Source organism: Anomalospiza imberbis, chromosome 1 (assembly GCF_031753505.1).
Source record: "Anomalospiza imberbis isolate Cuckoo-Finch-1a 21T00152 chromosome 1, ASM3175350v1, whole genome shotgun sequence".
In the NCBI taxonomy this organism is placed as follows: domain Eukaryota; kingdom Metazoa; phylum Chordata; class Aves; order Passeriformes; family Viduidae; genus Anomalospiza; species Anomalospiza imberbis.
The window spans coordinates 114,779,891-114,797,068 of NC_089681.1; the positions used below are offsets into that span (position 1 = coordinate 114,779,891).

The 17,178-nt window shown below is 37.3% G+C and overlaps 1 protein-coding gene across 8 annotated transcripts in view; it reads left to right on the forward strand.

Moving 5' to 3' along the window:
• ZNF385D (zinc finger protein 385D) overlaps positions 1-17,178 on the forward strand; it is a 419,164-nt gene that overhangs the window by 274,014 nt on the left and 127,972 nt on the right. For all 8 annotated transcript variants that reach the window (XM_068207228.1, XM_068207236.1, XM_068207262.1 and 5 more), the window contains one exon: positions 10,368-10,510. In XM_068207228.1, coding sequence (XP_068063329.1) covers positions 10,368-10,510 — 143 coding nt within the window. The remainder of the gene's footprint in view (positions 1-10,367; positions 10,511-17,178) is intronic.

Genomic DNA, 17,178 nt, shown 5'->3' on the forward strand with positions numbered 1-17,178 from the left:
TCTGTGAGGTTTATTCAGGAAGGAATCATGGTCCAGGCTATGTGACACTGGCATAGGTTGACAGAAGTATTTTCATGTCTGTTGTTGTGTGCTACCTGTAAGATCAACAGCCAAGTGCAGCTGCAAAACCATAGACTTCCTTCACTTTTTTTCTCAATGCACCTCTCTCCTTCCTTTCCTTCCACTCTCTCCATGGAGCTAGCTTTGGCTTTGCTCTTTTGGCTCGGATTCTGCCATCCTTCTCTTAACTTCATCACTTTCTAAAGTTGATCTGCCTGTTATTCATTAAAGCAACAGAGGGTTGACAGCTAGCAGAAGAGTGAAGTGGTACCCTGGAAATATGCAGTAACTTGTCATTAAGTTCCACTTACTTTGCACTATGCAGTTACAAATGTGTAAAAACACTTTCTGGTGAATTATTAATGCTAAATGGAATTATTAGTGCTGAATAGAAGATGCATTGCTACACAGAACTATCTTCATAGAGTTTACTAGTGGAGTGTCAATTTCATGACATTAGTTACGTATTCTTCTCAGTCATGCACTTGTTTAATTTCAAGTAAAGACACCAGAAGTTAATAGTTCTTTCTTCCCCAAGCATGCTTTTGAAAAATGGCACTTTTAAAGCTGATAATATATTAATCATATTCAATATATTCACAAAAATGAAAAATTCTTTGAAGATCTGTTTGCAATACAGTGCTCTTCTGATTAATAACCCTTGGAAATTTGTGCTCATTATACCATAAACACGACCTTTATAAAACCATCAGAAAAATCCAACTGCAGAATATGCCAGGTCAAAGACTTTTATAAATGTCAAAAATGGTAAAGCTTTAAAACTAATGTGATTTTTATAATACTTGGCTGATGCTTGTATTTTTGCTCAGCTTATTTATTTATGGTGGGGGTTTTTTGAACCTTTGTGGTTAAGATATACCAGGAGACTGTGACCTCAGGGGAGTGCACTTTGGGATGCATCTTAATAGCCTTCAGCACTTTCTTCCTTATGTTTCAATGTTTAGATGCAATTAGTTTGTAACTACATTTTTGCTGGACGTGATCTGATAAGATCTAGTACCTCTCCAGAAGACATCCATGATGTGTCAGTAAATAATGGTGCAATCAGTTCAACATTGTCACAAAATATGTCTATAGGCTGAAAGGTGTTGAGAAACACTGCATGTAGTTTTGGGGAAATGCACATTTATAATACTATGACCATCCTCTAACTTCATTGGGTTGTAGTCCTCTGAAAACACCCATGCTTCCCACCTTAGCTTGAATCTGAAAGTAAATCTTTCTGCTGCAGGCAGGAAAACACTCTAGGGTAGCTGCTTTTTGTGGGAATAACTAGCCAAGATCATCATGAAAAGGAAAAGGAAACCTCTTTTTTATACAGGATCACAGAATGAGTCAGGTTAGAAAGGAACACAGTGGGTCATCTGGTCCAATCTCCCTACCTAAGAAGGGTCATCCTAGAGCACATGGCACACGACTGCATCCAGATGGCTCTTGAGTATCTCAGGTGAGGAAGACTCCACAACCTCTGAAAAAATCTGTTCCAGTGCTCAGTCACCCACACAGTGAAGAAGTTCTTCCTCATGTTCACCTGGAACTTCCTGTGCATTTTCTGCCCATTGCCTCTTGGTGCCATTGAGCACAACCCAGCTTCATCCTATTGACACCCTCCCTTCCAACACTTATTTACATTGACGAGGTCCCTTCTCAGCCATCTTTTCTGTCCTAGCATTACTGCATGGTGGTAGAAATGTCTCTGTGCATTTCTAGCTCACTCTGTGCAAGGCAAGCATTTCACTTCCTTGGATTCACTTTCTTACCAAAGAAAGTACAAAGTAGTATAAAACATGAGCAGTATGGGAAGGAACTGTAAAATAGAGCTGGGGATATGTAGATTGCCAAAAGAAAATAGAATCATTAGTGCAGATGTAGACTCATTGGTGAACTCCTCTTCCCTCTAGCATTTATGGCACCAAAAGAAGAACAAGTTTTGACATTGTCGGTGAGATCATTTAAGTCTAAGCAAAAGCACGTTCAGTTTGCTATTAGCCTACAACCAGGAGAGCACTAAATTTGTGCTCAGAGCACTAAATTTGGGGACCTAGAGGTCAGCTCCTTTGTCTGCCACAGATTGCTGTGAAAGCTTTGAGAAGAAGACTTTTGCTGTCTGTCCTAGGTTCCTAGCTGAAAAATCGGGATAATCTCTTGCCAGGCAGAAGTGTCCAGAGAATTAACACTGGAATTGCATAGAGAAAACAAAGTAAGACTGCTTGGTATTTAATATTTGATTTTTTTGGTAAGGAAAATGGAATTTAAAAGCTCCTCCATTCTGAAGTGGGAGGAGAGCTGAGGTTCATGAGTATTCTAGTTTGTCTTCTCCAAAGCCATGACTTCCAGTCCTGGGCTTTCTGGTTCTCTGGTAGTTGGCATGATTGGTACTTGGTATGGGCAGCTGGTAACAAGCATGCTGACCAAATTGGACAATTTCTATTTGTTTCCTTATACTAGAAACAGACAGAACTTTACAGAAAGTGGAACATTCATTTTGGATCATTTAACTTTCAGTGATCCAACAGTTTCCAATAAGAAAAAAAAAATCCAAATTTGTCTGACCAACAGCAATAAAAGCCCGAAGGATTCTGAAGAGCTCAATTAGGAAGGTTATGCTGCTAAAATAAAAAGCTAAGTCTCTGCCCTTGTGCAGTTTGAAATCCGTATAAAATGTGGCCCATAGTGGGTTAGACAAATTCTTTGCTTGACAGTGTTAGGTACTGAAGTTCAGATCATGGTTTTTCAGTAGCTGTTATATAAAAAAAACCAAACCAAAACACACCAGTTTTTTATTCAGTAGAATGTTTCCTGGGGTCCATGGCATATTTTAGATATGAGGCAAAAGAGGTGATACTTTGTGGGGTTAACGGGGGCCCTCACATTAATTAGCTTTGAGGCCTGAGCTGGGTAAGATCTGCATGATGATGAGCCCTTCAATCCCATTCAGTCAGAACTGGTGGACTTCCCTGTCTATAAGGTGGGCCCACCCTCCTGTAATGCAGATGATAAAGGAACAGGAGGGAAAAAGGTAGCAAAATGGGAGCAGAAACCTTTGTTTATCAAGGTAAAGGAAATAATGAAAGGAGATAATGGGTATCAGACTACGCATGCAAATTTGTCTCTGCATTTTCCCAGTCCAGCATCATAATAGTAGTTTCACAGGTTTCTACATAATGAAAAGAGAATTTTACTCCTCTGTACACCTAGAGGAGTACATTTTCCAATAAAAATTATTGGGATATATGGTCTTATGTGTTTCAAAATGCTAGTATGTGTGAGAGAAAAGACTTTAAAAAACACTATATGATGCATAGCTGTAGGCTTCTAAAACTAATAATAATAATAAAAAGAATTGTTTTTATAAACTAGCTCACTTTGCAGGAACCAGAGAATAAATATTTTCTCTAGAAATAATAATACTTTGAATAGCAGAAAATGACCAGAGTTGATTCAAACTTTCCAGGTGAACAGTGTATGTGCTGAAAAATGCTCTCTATAAATAAACAGTGTGTACTGATTTGTGCCAATCTGGAAAAAAAAAGGAAGGGAAGAAAATATTTTTGTAATGAGTCATTTTTAGTTTTTGTATCTGGATGTTTGAATTTTGCCAATATTTAAATAATAAAAACAGTTAAGTATCTAAGTAGGAGCTATTGAGTGTCATTTTAGGTGAAAGAAGAGTTTCAGCTGACACAATGGTGGGGTTTTTCCCCCCTTAATTGTCGCTATTTTTTTGGTATGGCCAATGAACTGAAAAATCAATTGCGCACAGATCTCCACAGCTGAGACAGTGTTGCATTCATCCTCTTCGAAGTGATTAGCCACTGCTAGCATTGCTAACAGCAAAACCTTTGAAAGGAAAGCTTGTGTGGCCACACAGTGTACTTGATTCTCAAGCTGTCTCAGGAGAACCAGCAGGATTGAGGCTGGTGTGGCTGGAGTCCCATTTTGAAGGCTCTTCTTTTCAAGTGGGCTTCAAATATTTAGTAGAGTTGGGTTTTTTCTTTCTTTTCTGGACCTAAGAGTGATTATATGTAAAAGTATTTTGTTTAAATGTGCCTATCATATTTTTAATTTTTTTGAGATTATTAAATAATGAAAGTACTCTCCAAAAAGAGTATTTGAACAATACAGAAGTTGAAAGCACTTTAAGGTTCTTATTTCCCTTTCTAAAAGAAATTTTAAAAAAGAAACAAACCACTCAAAATGATAGAAAACCCTTTCAAGAAGCTGAATTCTAAGACTGTAAATGGTCAGAAAATAAATTTTCTGAATACTAAATTCTCCATTCGTGTCACTTGTTTACACCTAATCTCCTTTCAGTTCATAGGTAATAATACATAACCTATCAAAAATAAATATTCAAAATCAAAAGTTTATCTCTTTATGCACATAAAAGATACAAGTTGCATATTAGCTAACTTTCTGTATGCTGAGTTCATATTTTAGCCACTTTATTACAATAACTACAAACGAGTAGTTTGCTGATTAAATCAGTCTCATTTTTCCATGCCAAGTTAGATCACTAGTACTACTCATTATGGAGCTGAATTTACCTTCAAAGGGGCAATTCAGCAGTTTTTGAGAAAAGTATCTGTTGTAAAAATGAAGATTACCATGCCGTGATAAAAAGGAGTACCCTAGTGACTACGGTCCATGACAAATTACATTAAACTAATTTCTAAAAGCCACATCTACAATTCCTGTCATATTTTCTCTGTTAGATCCCAGAGAAATTTATTCTTTTGGTTTGGATATCTTAAAATTTTCTATTTCATCAGATTCCCTGAAAATATAAATGTGATATCTGCTATTTGAGATCATGAAAGAGCATTATTCACCATGGATAGCCTGCTGTTCTTAAATGCTCGTGTCTTTATTGTCTTTTCAAAAAAATCCCTCCAAATATACCTTTCCTTTGGTCCACTGGCAAACTTAATTCATAACAAATTAAAAGTTCTAGCTAATATTGAGGTATCCAAATGTAAGATTATTAAGATTTATAAGCTTGACCATGAGCTCCACACATATCCTTTCCCTTTTATACTTTAAAATAGCCTGGAGACATTGTTCTTGAAAATTTTCTATGAAAATTCCTGTTCTTGCTCAGGCTCTCTAGGATGTATTTTAATGCGTACTGCACATGTGCTATTAGATATTAGGTTCCTATATAAAAAATATTAATGATAGATTTTTAAGTCCTTTTAAAGCCTCCTAGAAGTCAGTTTTTCAGTTGGAAATGTGTGGTACTTTCCCAGCTTCTCCACTGAGCCATACCAGCTGAAAGGTTCTCTGAGCTTTTGCCAAGGCAGAATGTGTGTATTTTTTTGACCTCTGATGAGTTATCATGGAAATATTAAGAGAGGTGTGAGATGGGTTGTAACACATGGAACTATCCATATCTTAGAGAAACCACTTTATGATCCTGAAACCAGCTCAGACTCTAGGAAGGAAGGGAAAGGGTACATTAGTTTAGTATCTTTGCTGTATTCAAAATAGCTGTGCACATGGACAGAAGGAAAAACTTGCAAAGTAGTGAAGGAATGAAAATAAAATTCTGCAGAGATTTGCTTTTTCACTCAGTGTTTATGGTGGTAATAGTTAGTGATGGAAGAACTGCAAAAGATTTAGATTAATGGGGTATTAGTTTAGAGTTTCTGCCCAGTTTACATACCTCGAAGTTTCAAATGCATTGCAAAAAATTATCTACATTTTTGTGTCTGGAAAAGCTAAGCTAGATTCTTCCTTAGGAGAGACTATTTGATAATGCACCTTGTGATTCTTTTTCTGGAAACTAAATCTGCCATTAAGTTTAAAATTCAAGGATTTGGAATGAGGGTGTGCATGAGGAAAGACTGTGCAGAGAAGGATGTAACATAACTTTCTCTGTAGCCAAGTCACAAAATACAACAATATGTGGCTGCCAATTTGTTGAGCTGTTTGTTAGGGAACCTGAAGAAAGGGGATCTTGGCCTGCTTGAAAAACATTAAGGAAACTTGCTATTTATTATCCTGTATGAAAAACCACCCTGCTTTATGATGTCTGTTTACTCTAGGGCTATTTTGTTTGGTTTCCTATGTGTATATTCAGTCTTTGTGATTCTCTTAATCCAGATTTTAGGGTGAGTACTTACAGCTGTTTATACTCTTTACCTAACACTGATCCAAGGAAAATTTCAGGTGAATTGGGCACAAAAATTTATATGGGAAACTTTCTTTTCAGTAAATGATATTTCATTCAAAGCAAAATTTCCCCCAGAATGTGTTAACTTTTTGTAAAGAATTGTCACCAAAAAAAATTGTGAAGACAAGATTAAAACTTAAGCATTTTTAATGACACATGGTTTCTTTGTTTTAGAATGATTTTCATTTTAAAATCTGTTTTCAGTTCCATAGTGAAACATGGTCTTTAAAGTCTTTAAAGTCAATATCGGGTAGTGTGAGTTTGCCCGACGGGAGTTGCCCAGCGTGGGGCCTGCAAATTCACTGGGTAGAGGCGAAGCAGGGAAAAGGACAGACACCAGTATTTGTTCCCATTCATACTAAAAAAAAAAAGAAAAAAAGTGCCAATTCCTCGTGGAATGGGCAATTTGAGGTGCAATGAGCAGGACTCATCTCTTTATCTGTTTCTGTCATAGTCCCTTGGTTCGGGCAAGAAAGGTCTTATGGTGATGAAGTTCATATCACCAGTGGTTTCAAAAGGAGAACCCATTTGACTGGGCTGTCACCAAGAGCATGAACCTCATGTTGCTCACATGCCTTTGTAGTATGTGAGCTGTCTGTGCCCAGAACACGATGCTGTATTTCAAACCAGATTACCCAGTGGCAGGGCAAAATGTCTAGTCCCAGCTGGAGACACAAAACTACATCCCTGTGCAAAAATGCAATGTTTGATTGATGATGGAAGAGTTCTCAATGTGATATAGGAAAGGACTAAGGTTTGTTGCAAGCTTTTCCCCAAACTTGTGTGCTCACACTTACTTTGGATGTATAGCCAGTGCTTCTGTCCAAGAGATTATCTTGCCTGTGATTTAAATTGTCTGAAAATTAAAGAAACAAATAATTACTTCAAACTTGATCAAAATGCTGAGCCGATTAATCTTCTAAGTAGTATTATTCTTGGTGTCCCTACAAAGAAAATTAAGGTGACAATGTTGACATGAATTTCTCAAATGCCTGAACATTCATCTCCCATTTAGAATCTGATTCCCCTCCTCTTTAGAAAGACATGAGACTCTAACATCACTACCTTGTAAGACTTGAATTAGAAAATACTTTATTATCCTGCCATTTTAAGGTGTAGCATGGTCCTCATAAAGACAAGGTTATCTATGTGAACTTCAGGTAATAATAATAATAGTGAACATTAAGAGCAGGCTGTGGGCAAAACCTATCAGTGTTGTGAGATTTTATCCTAGTTTTATTGGTCAATGTTATCCAAACCTTGCTGGTAAAAAGCTTGTAAAAAGGCTGACATTGAACCTTCACCCTAATTGTGTGTTGATCAGCAGTGCTGCATCTGCTCAGGGAATGCTATGGAGGTCTTTGTAGAGAAACTCGTCCTGCATAATACCAAAACCATCATAAGCAAATTTTATGGTTCTTCATCATAATCCAACATTCCCTAACGCTTGGAATTTGTCTGTGCACACTCTTCAAGAACTGTGTCCCAGTGAGTGTCTACCCCTCTCCATCCCTCTGCTAATGGATTAAGTGTGAAATAGTTAACACTGGCATTCTCAAAGGTTGTCCAAGCTAAGCTGAGTCACAAAAATGGTTGCCATTGCTTCAGTTTTTCTGTTGCAGATTCTAGACTAAAACTCTGTGCATATTAAATGGAAAGTGAAGCTAATTTTTGAAGCCATAAACATTAGAGAAGTTCTTAAGCAAAGGCTCAGATTTCATGATGCCTCTCACATGCTCCATCATTTAGAGACATGTCTGACACTATTGAAAAAACAGAGAGCAGCTGTGCTCCTGAACATACTAATTTTGTGTGCCACTGTAGCCAGGACTGTGGTAGATTTAAAAATCTGTTCCAGAGGCTCTGAGTCCCAGCCAAGGTCCTGCAGAGCTGGCTGGATTTTTCCATTTAAAGCTTGTTCTCGTCCCCAGATGGCTTTGCATCGCGCTGGCTGGCAGCAGCAGGTGCATGAGTGCCGAGTCATGCCACAGGAAAGGATCACAGAATAGAAATATTTCGTCCTCCGTGGCTTGTTATCTCAGATGAGTATGGGGATAGCAATGCTGTTGCTCTAGGTAATCCGAAACTTTGAAGCTCTTCTCCGTAGCACTGGGACCATACACCCAATAAACTGTGTCCCCAAGCACAGCTGACGTTTCTCACTCCAGTTTACATTTGCATTCGTGAGTTACAGAATGTTTGATTAACCTCAAATTCTTTGCTATCACCAAATGCTCACCTTGAAATTTCTGTGTGATTCAGTACAATCTCAGGTGCAATCTCTATTTTTTTCTTTAGTAAGAGTGACTTCTTCCTTTCATGATGTGTGAAAGTTTTATGTAAGTAAAGCTAAGTATTTCCAGCATTTTTAAAAGTACCTTTATGGGTCTTTCCTATTCTGAGGCAGTATGATTGGCATGTTCATCACTACCTTATCATCATTCTGACCTGTTAGATTTATTTTTACAGTGTTTTTGTAACCACGTCATGGGAAGGTAACAACTGCCAAAGCAATGGCAATCAAATACTTGATCATTCTATGCTGCTTGCACTCTGCTTTTCTGTTGCCTGTATCCTCAGCTGCTGCATTCAAAACCTTTTGATTTCTTATGCACTTACATTGAGGTACAATGTAGAAACTATCCCAAAAATGGCAGATATTCTTGGGATTAAAAACTATCATGAGATTGCAGTGACCCCTAATCCACTATGTTTAATTTACTAGTAATTCTTAGTGAAACGCTTCACAGAGGAGTTGAAAGTTGGAGAAAAAATATGGTCTTCAAAATTTGGCTCCATCTGATTTTAGATCCAGAAGCACAACTTGGATGATCTTCTACAACTGGTTAATTAAGTCTTATGTTTTTAGCCCTCAATTAGATGTATAACATGACAAACCTTGTTAGCAGATTTGCTGGCCAAATATGGAGAGATGTCATATATCATTCTGACTACTTTATGTTTGCACTCTTAAAGCATGTATGCAACTTGTCTAATAAAATGTCTGTATGTATGAGAGGTAAAAAAGAAACAAATTTCACATCTCTCCCTCTGTTGATCTGTCTGCCTGTGTCCCTGTTCAGTGAGTAGGGCAAAACTCCCCTTTCATTTTTTTTCATTGTTTCTTGGACTCTTACCAGCAGGTTTTTACAGTCTGTTGCCTGCCTCTCAGATTAGAAGAACACTGGCATATTTTAACAGTTTCCTAGGATCCAAATAGTCTTTAATTAACAAGGAATTGATGTTTTGGAGTGCAACCAATATAGGAGACACTGAAAGCAGAGAATGAACTTGGATCCTTCCAGCTTGTAGCTGGCTGTGGCCAGGGGCAAACAAATAAGCAAAATAGGGTCCACTGCAAATAGGTAGTACCTTATTGGTATGCAAGGGGATTTCTTCATTTGCATTACGTTCCCACAGAGCTGGTGGTTTGCCGGGAGGAGCTTTCTGCTGCACAGAGTCTGAATCAGCTCCACCCCTTGCAAAGAGCAGAAAGTGTTCATCGGTACCTTCCCATAAACAGAATTTCAGTGCGTCCTGAAACTGTTATTTTTAAATTTGTATTGATCAACTGTTGAGGCAGCAAGGTATGTTGTGCTTGTGAGGTTTAGGTTGAAACAATGCCGTTGGCTCCATGAGTGAGCATTTAATTAAAAAAAACAGAAGTCTGCAAATGACATGACTTTTGCTGAGCTGAACAGCAAGTTTTCTTTTTCTTTTTGAGTAATCTGCCTTTGTAGGGTTGAGCAACAGGGTAGGGATGAAGCGCTGATATTATAAGAGAATGAAACTAGCTGAAGGTCTCAAGGGAAGTTAGACATATGCTGAACTGTTCCAGATTGTCCATGGAAATAAATGGTTTATAAGGTAATTCTAATCACGATATACTGAAACCTAAAGCAATTGCTGGCAAAGAATTATGACCAACTCAGTCACTTAGTCAGCTGTGCTTTTTTTCACTAATGCAGTAATTTTTGGATAATTCAAAATATATTTGTTTGATCCAGTATTGTCTTTTTATTGTTGCTTTATGTGTGGGTGTGCTGGCTTTTATCCCCCCCCGGCTAATCATATCACCTGCTGAATGCTTTCTGTCTCTTTTTCCATGCAGGTGGTACATGCCAGAGCCCTGCTCTCCCAGCCCTTGTGCGTCCTCCTGCACCACCCTTGCAGCCATCGCTGGATATTAAGCCCTTTCTCCCATTTCCTCTGGACACTGCTGCAGCAGTGAATCTCTTCCCCAACTTCAATGCAGTAAGTACTCTCCCAACAGTTACACTGAGCCACAGCTTCCATGGAAGACTCAAGAGGGTACAAAGCGGGATTTTATGTACTTCATTAAACCTGGAATATCCTCTCCCTTACTGAGGGCCAAATAGCTCATTCAGACACACTGATAGGCCATAAATTGAAGCCTACCTGGGTGTTAGTCAGAAGAAATGTAGAAGGAAAAAAATTATATGATGCCGAGTGACACGCAATAAAGTTTCAGGCCGGATTCAGTCCCAGGGCTTGTGAATATCCTGCAGTAATTATGGACGTGCAGAGCTTCACTAACTTACAGTTCACTGCAACTCTCAGAGAGGAAAAGTTTCAGAACAATGGGATTCTACATCCCATCTCCAACATACTTCCTGAGAAATACTAAAAATTTACAGAGCCTAAAGAAGAAAACTCTGTCAGGGCAAATAAAGTAAGAATGAAAATAATTAGCTGCTATATGAGCTATTCAGTGGGAAACAATCCAGGGTATTTTTTTCAGGTGAGATGTGTTATTTCTCATGTCTTAGGTTTAAACTAGGATAGATTTCTCCCTTTTTTCTTTTACTTAGTCATGCTATGTATGATTATAGAAATCCTATTCCTTCATTAATATTTCAATTATTTTACTGACAAATGTCATCAATGTTCCAATTTTCCTGTTTCAGGCTGAGATAATTACTGCTCTAAAAAAAAAGGGTCTGCATTGGTTTTATGTTAGTTTTGACTTTATAGAATTATGTGCCTTTTCAACTACTTTTGGATGCTCTCCCTTGTTTACATATACTCTGTATACAAAAAAACCCTCTTAAGAACATTTGTGCTTACCTACTTTGAGAGACAGAGAGGGGGTAGAATTTTCCATTCTGAACCAGTTTTGACATGCAGAAATCTTAATTAAAATAATTAAGAGTAGTAAAGGAACATATGCATTCTAGAAAAAATTTATAGCAATCAATAGGAAATTTCTGTATTTAAATATTTTTTTACCTTTCATAGATGTTCATTTTGCTTTAAAGTAATTAAAATAAGCTAATTGTCAAAACTATTTATACAATCTTGAATTCAAGAAATTCACAGCAATAACAGAGAAACTACAAGTCTTAAAAAGTACAGAAACATTATGTCAACAAACTACTATTACAAGTAAACTTTATATTTATAGGTGTGTTAGTGTGCTGCAAGGTTTTAAAATGGTCTGAGTTTAACCAAGGTACTGATAACCCATAATGAAATGGATACAACTTTAGACTTGTTTAGTGTGCTTTAGAGTTAGGATCTTTTAACCAGTTGTGCCTTCCAATCACTGTAGTTAATGCAAACGGCCAGCTGAATTTTTAAAAGATATCTATTAGAATTTCTTGTATTTTTCTTCCTCAGGATTTTCCATGGTTCAGAGTCTTCAAATTGTTTTGCTAATTGTTTAATTATATAGCTGAAATGGAATTTTAATAATGAATGTTAATAATTGTTAATCCTGTGTTACTCTATAAATTTCCAATTTCTTTCTTCTTACACAAACTGCTTTGCTACTATAATTATTTGGAGGGAGGGGTGGATAAGTCATGCTTATATTAATTTGGAAGTAAGAAAGTAAAAATAAACTCACATCAAAACCATGTTATTCCTGAACATTATCTTAGTAGCATATAATTTAGTAAGAGCACTGGTAAAGTGAGCCTAGTTTTCAGGAGTGAGACTTGAACCCCTTTTTAACAGCACTCTGAAATCTGTTCCCATGCAAAATACTGCTTGCTGTGATGTGTGGCCATCTGCCAAGTCCACCTTTGGCAGATATGTCAGTCTTGAGTGTGAGGATGCTGTCATCAAAGCTGCTGTCACCTGCCTTGCTGCTCATAGTTTATGCCTTGCTAAGTGACCTTTGCCTTCTCATCATGTGTGCTGACATGCAGCATCATCCTCCATGTTCCCATTTTCTTTGTGAACAGCACATTATTGAACACTGCTATGTTTAGCTCATATGCCAGGGATGGTTAGCAGCAACCTCCAAATGTATAGACTAGCTGAGTAGTTTTGCACAGTTCCAGAAATTCTCTCCAAGCCAACAAAACTTTTGGGGACACATCAGCTGCTGACCATTATCAGCCCAAGAAGAAGTTAACCCACACATCATGTTAGGCTTTAAACAGAACTTCTGCCAGGGGCTTCATTATGTGAATGTGAAACAGAAAGAGGGTTTAATCAAAAAATTATCTTCGTAAATATGCCTCTTCATGATCAACTGCAACAGTTGATGATGCTTTTTCTTCATAGACTTCACTGACAGTCCTATGCAGTGTCAGTGGAGAATCATTTATGCTCTGGGCTAAACACAGGTCAAGCAAGTGGTCCATAACAGAACACCTGAACTGGATGTTCTCTCTCGTGTTGTCAATAAATTATCATTTCTCTCGACTGAGACATCAGGGTCATAAATTCAGTCATAGGAAATGGATTTCTAAAGATCTCTTGACTCTCACAGAAATAAATTCCACAGGAACAAATGAGTTTGGCAGCATGTCTGGACTACTTCTCAAAAGGCTAGAGGGAAGTCCAGAATTTTGGCCATTTATTGGCCACTTTTCAACAGCCTTCACTTGAAAACAGCATGACCAAGGGAAAAATTTGAATAAAAGTTCAGACATATTTCAGAGAAAATAAGTAGTCTCTCGCAATCCTAATTAGTGTGAGAGTTTGGTTGTGATGGACGTAGGCATCTGAGCTAATCAGCCTAAGCGTCTTCCAAAATATAATGGAGAAAAATCAGCAATTTCTCTAAGTTATGCATGGATAAAAATGCACAAAGGTAGCTTGCAATGCAAGTTTTATATATACTTTGGCATGAAGTGAAGTGAACCCTGAAAGTTCTTATTCATCTATTCAGACTATAATGAGGGACTGGCTCAGCTGCATCTACATTTAGATGAATCCCACATTATGGGACCGGTCATAAGCTATTCACAGCTTAAAAATTGAATTCAACTCAGAAATCACATGACAGAAATGCTGACATTGTATTGTATGTTTACAGAGGAATGCTTCCATTTATTAAGCAGTTATGCTTCTAATTTTATCTAAAGACAATCTTCAGGGAATTTGAGGATTCAGATGAACTGGATAGAAATATTAGGAGAGGTGTAAGCAAAGGTAATTTACCAGTGGAGAAAGTTAGACATGTACATAAACTAATAAAAACAAATACTAACCTTAAGTGTTGCAATTAATCCTAGTAAGGTGTATTTTATAACATATTTCACTCTATTTCAGTTTATTACAAGCATACGATTTCTTTGTTACTGATGACTTTGCTCTAAAACCAGCTCAGTTTTTGCTGGATGCCTCTGAAGAAAACATTCAGCACTGATTTCCACAATAGCAAAAGCTTTAATTGAAACAGAGACTAGAAGAGATAACAAGGAGTATACAAACCTGTACCAGTAATATCCTCGGACAGAGAGTAGAGGGAAAATAAAAAAACTGAGTAACCTGAGAAAAGTTAGGAAGATAATGTTTGAACCTTTGAACCATTCAGTTTCAGGAGGAACATTTTCTATTTATACGAGAAAGCATAAAGCAAATATAGCAATTAACAATCTGGTTAGCTGAACATTTGTAGGTGCTATGCTCTTAATTGTGAAGCAAATGGGTACCCTCAAGTCACATGTAAAAGGAAATTGTAACAACACAGCTGTTTAAACTGAAAACACCCCACTAGAACAGACCCTGAAGAATCCCAGGTTCACTGCAAGTTTATCTCATCTAAAAAGATGAATCAACCGGATGGGATCTAAATGGCTAAATTTTATTTAATGAGAGAAACTATGGCTATAAATAATGCGTATGTAGCTTTTTAAAACAGGATTTGAATGTTTTCAGAGGAATGGAGAAATAAATAAATTGTTCTGAAAATAATTTGAGATAATTTAGCAAATATTTGCTATGTTTCTGCATTTTCATCTGCAGAAGGAGAAGCTGCAAATCTGCATGTCTAAGAATTAATTCTTAGAGATGCAAAGCTTTAACAGTTGTATTAAGCATGTACAAGTCTTTGCATGTGAATGTGTGTATTCTGTTCATGAGCTGATAGTTTGTTGCAGAGAAATTTCACAAAGCATCAAAGTCTAGAAGTTAACTAACTTGTGAAAGAATATTGATGGGTCTCTGGTCTAAGAGGAGATACTTAGTTTTGCAAGATATCAGCATCAGCTCTAAGTTGATGGACCCTATGACAGAAAAAATCTTATGTAGACTCTTTGGTAGTCTTCAAAGCACAGATGCATCAGAAGCTGGATTTTGCCTATTTCCAAAGCTCTCAGAATTATATATTTCATTCTCTTGAGCAGGAGACAGAATTTAAAGTTCAGAAATGCAGGACATTTGCCATTACAATGTAGAAATTTGGACAGTGCATTGCAATCATTGTTTGTTTATTTTTTGAAGGATATACTGACCATCTTTCTGAAAAAATTCTAAAAAAATATTTTATCATATTTGTAATATGAGCACAATCTGTAAAGGAAGAGGCACACAGTGTAGAAGATCTGAATAAATGCTTAAAAACAGAAAGAGCGATGTTGCTTGAAAAGATCCATCCCTAACTCCAAATTAAAGCCTTGTTGCTAAATACAAGCTTTTCCAGATAAGCATGCTTTAGAAAGAAACATCACTACAGTTTTGTGTAGAAAACTATGACTTGGAAGAGCAGTGGCAATGTCAGAGTTGTTACTAAACATGAGTGGAAAATGAACTGTTACTCTAAAGACATGTTTCTCATGATCCATCTGTAGCAATCCTTGTTCAGTTCCCTGATTTCCCTGTTTGCTTGTTCTATGCCAATAGCCTCTGGTTCATTATTAAGAGGTTCCTATTTCATCTTCCCCTAATTATGGGAAAGGAGGAGTAGGAGTTAACAGTGTCCATTGCCCATAGGTTGGGGCTCTAGTGGTATCTTGGGTTAGAGTGCCAGTGTGGTGCTCCTTGCTTCCTGAAAATCACCCTGTGCAACAACCCAGCAGCTTCCAGGGCAGCACAAAGGCTACACTCTATTTATAGAGGTGAAGCTTGTGTTTGTAGGTATAGTCGTCTTCTATTGTGGCCAGACGGTTGATAGAAATGGACAGTGTAGAAAATCTGCTTGCTGAGAAGTATTTCTGGGAAGGATTATGCCAGGAAATGCAGAGAAAACCTGTCAGAAAGCTGTCAGAAGAGATTTAAAAAATCTTTTCCTTAGGCTCTTGTCCTGGATAGTTATTTTATCTAGAAGAGAGATATATGCTGCAGAAATGATGTGCCAATTTTCTAGATGTTATGAATAAGAAGTAGTGTTTTGATAGTGAAGACTGGAGGAGGACTCTGAAATACATGTTAGTTTTTTTAAATGTTATCGGCCTGAAATTTACAAAATAAAGTCAAATGTTTTGTATGCCACTACATAATAGTTTTGTTTTATGCTTTCTGACTTAATTGAGCAGAGTAGCATAACGAGACTATTTTTCCTCATATAAAATCCTTTCAAGTTCAGTAGTGATGACATGCTGTCAGAATGCTTTGTTTCCAGAAGAGGGTAATCAGGCAACAACACAATGGCCTAAGTCTGATGTGAATCAAAATGGAATATTGCCTATATAGAGGAACTTGGCAGTAAAAATATAGTCTGTGCTGATTTTTAATATTATTTCCATGAGAAGGTCCTTTATCAGGTGGAGAAATGTAGTGCGCCAAATTTTTCATTTGTCAGACAGAGGAGATTATTGCTTCTGGGGCCAATCTTTGAGTAACTGCTCATTTACAGGTACCTAGAAACAGAGGGTTTGACTTTTTCATTTCCTTACATAGTACTGCACTTGAACTCTAAGATAGCTATACTCTTCTTTACAATCTATATCTCCATTGCTGTTTAGCTTAATGTTATTGAAAATAGAGAACAATATAAAAAGAATGGCTGGGTCCAGGAATTCTTTATTACACCATTTTCATCGCTGCCCAGAATGCTTAATTAAGTCTGCAGGACAAGTAGAGGAGTTAGGAAATGAGCAAACACTAGAAGATCCTTGCAATTCAGATGTTTTATTTGGTGCTTGCAAAACAGGAATGAATCAACATCAGTATGAAATATTCAGTCATTTGAATTGGCCAGATTTATTTCCCATACACTTAAATCCTTAAGCTACACCCTGGATTCTGTTTGAAATACCAGTAAAACACTGATTTCCTGATACAGAGGAAAGATTTACAGCTCCAGAGACATCATGAAATTAAGCTTTTTGTCTTTTTCCAGTTTTAAGTCAGATTAGGCTGGATTGAGATCTCTAGGCATACTCTGCCTGTTTTTATGTATGGTCTATGCTCTTTGTCATTCACAGGGAGGAAAGTTTATATTTTGACTTGGTAGAAATGAGTGCTCCTGGAACCTGGTTACCTGTGACTGCATGGATGTTATTTCTGCTTGTAGTGTCACAGACCCCTAGGACCTCTCTCCAGAGTCATTGCTGTTATGTTCTTTGGATTTGATGCACTGTTAAGAAGCAACTTGTAGTTGGGCCTTCTGCAAGTTTAATCCCAGACAACAACAAATTTTTTCTTATCTTTCTCTTATAACTATCTTATGTTGTAGCAGTGCGCCTTGTTGGTGTTTTGAATCGGTTTCACTGGGCCCATGTGAA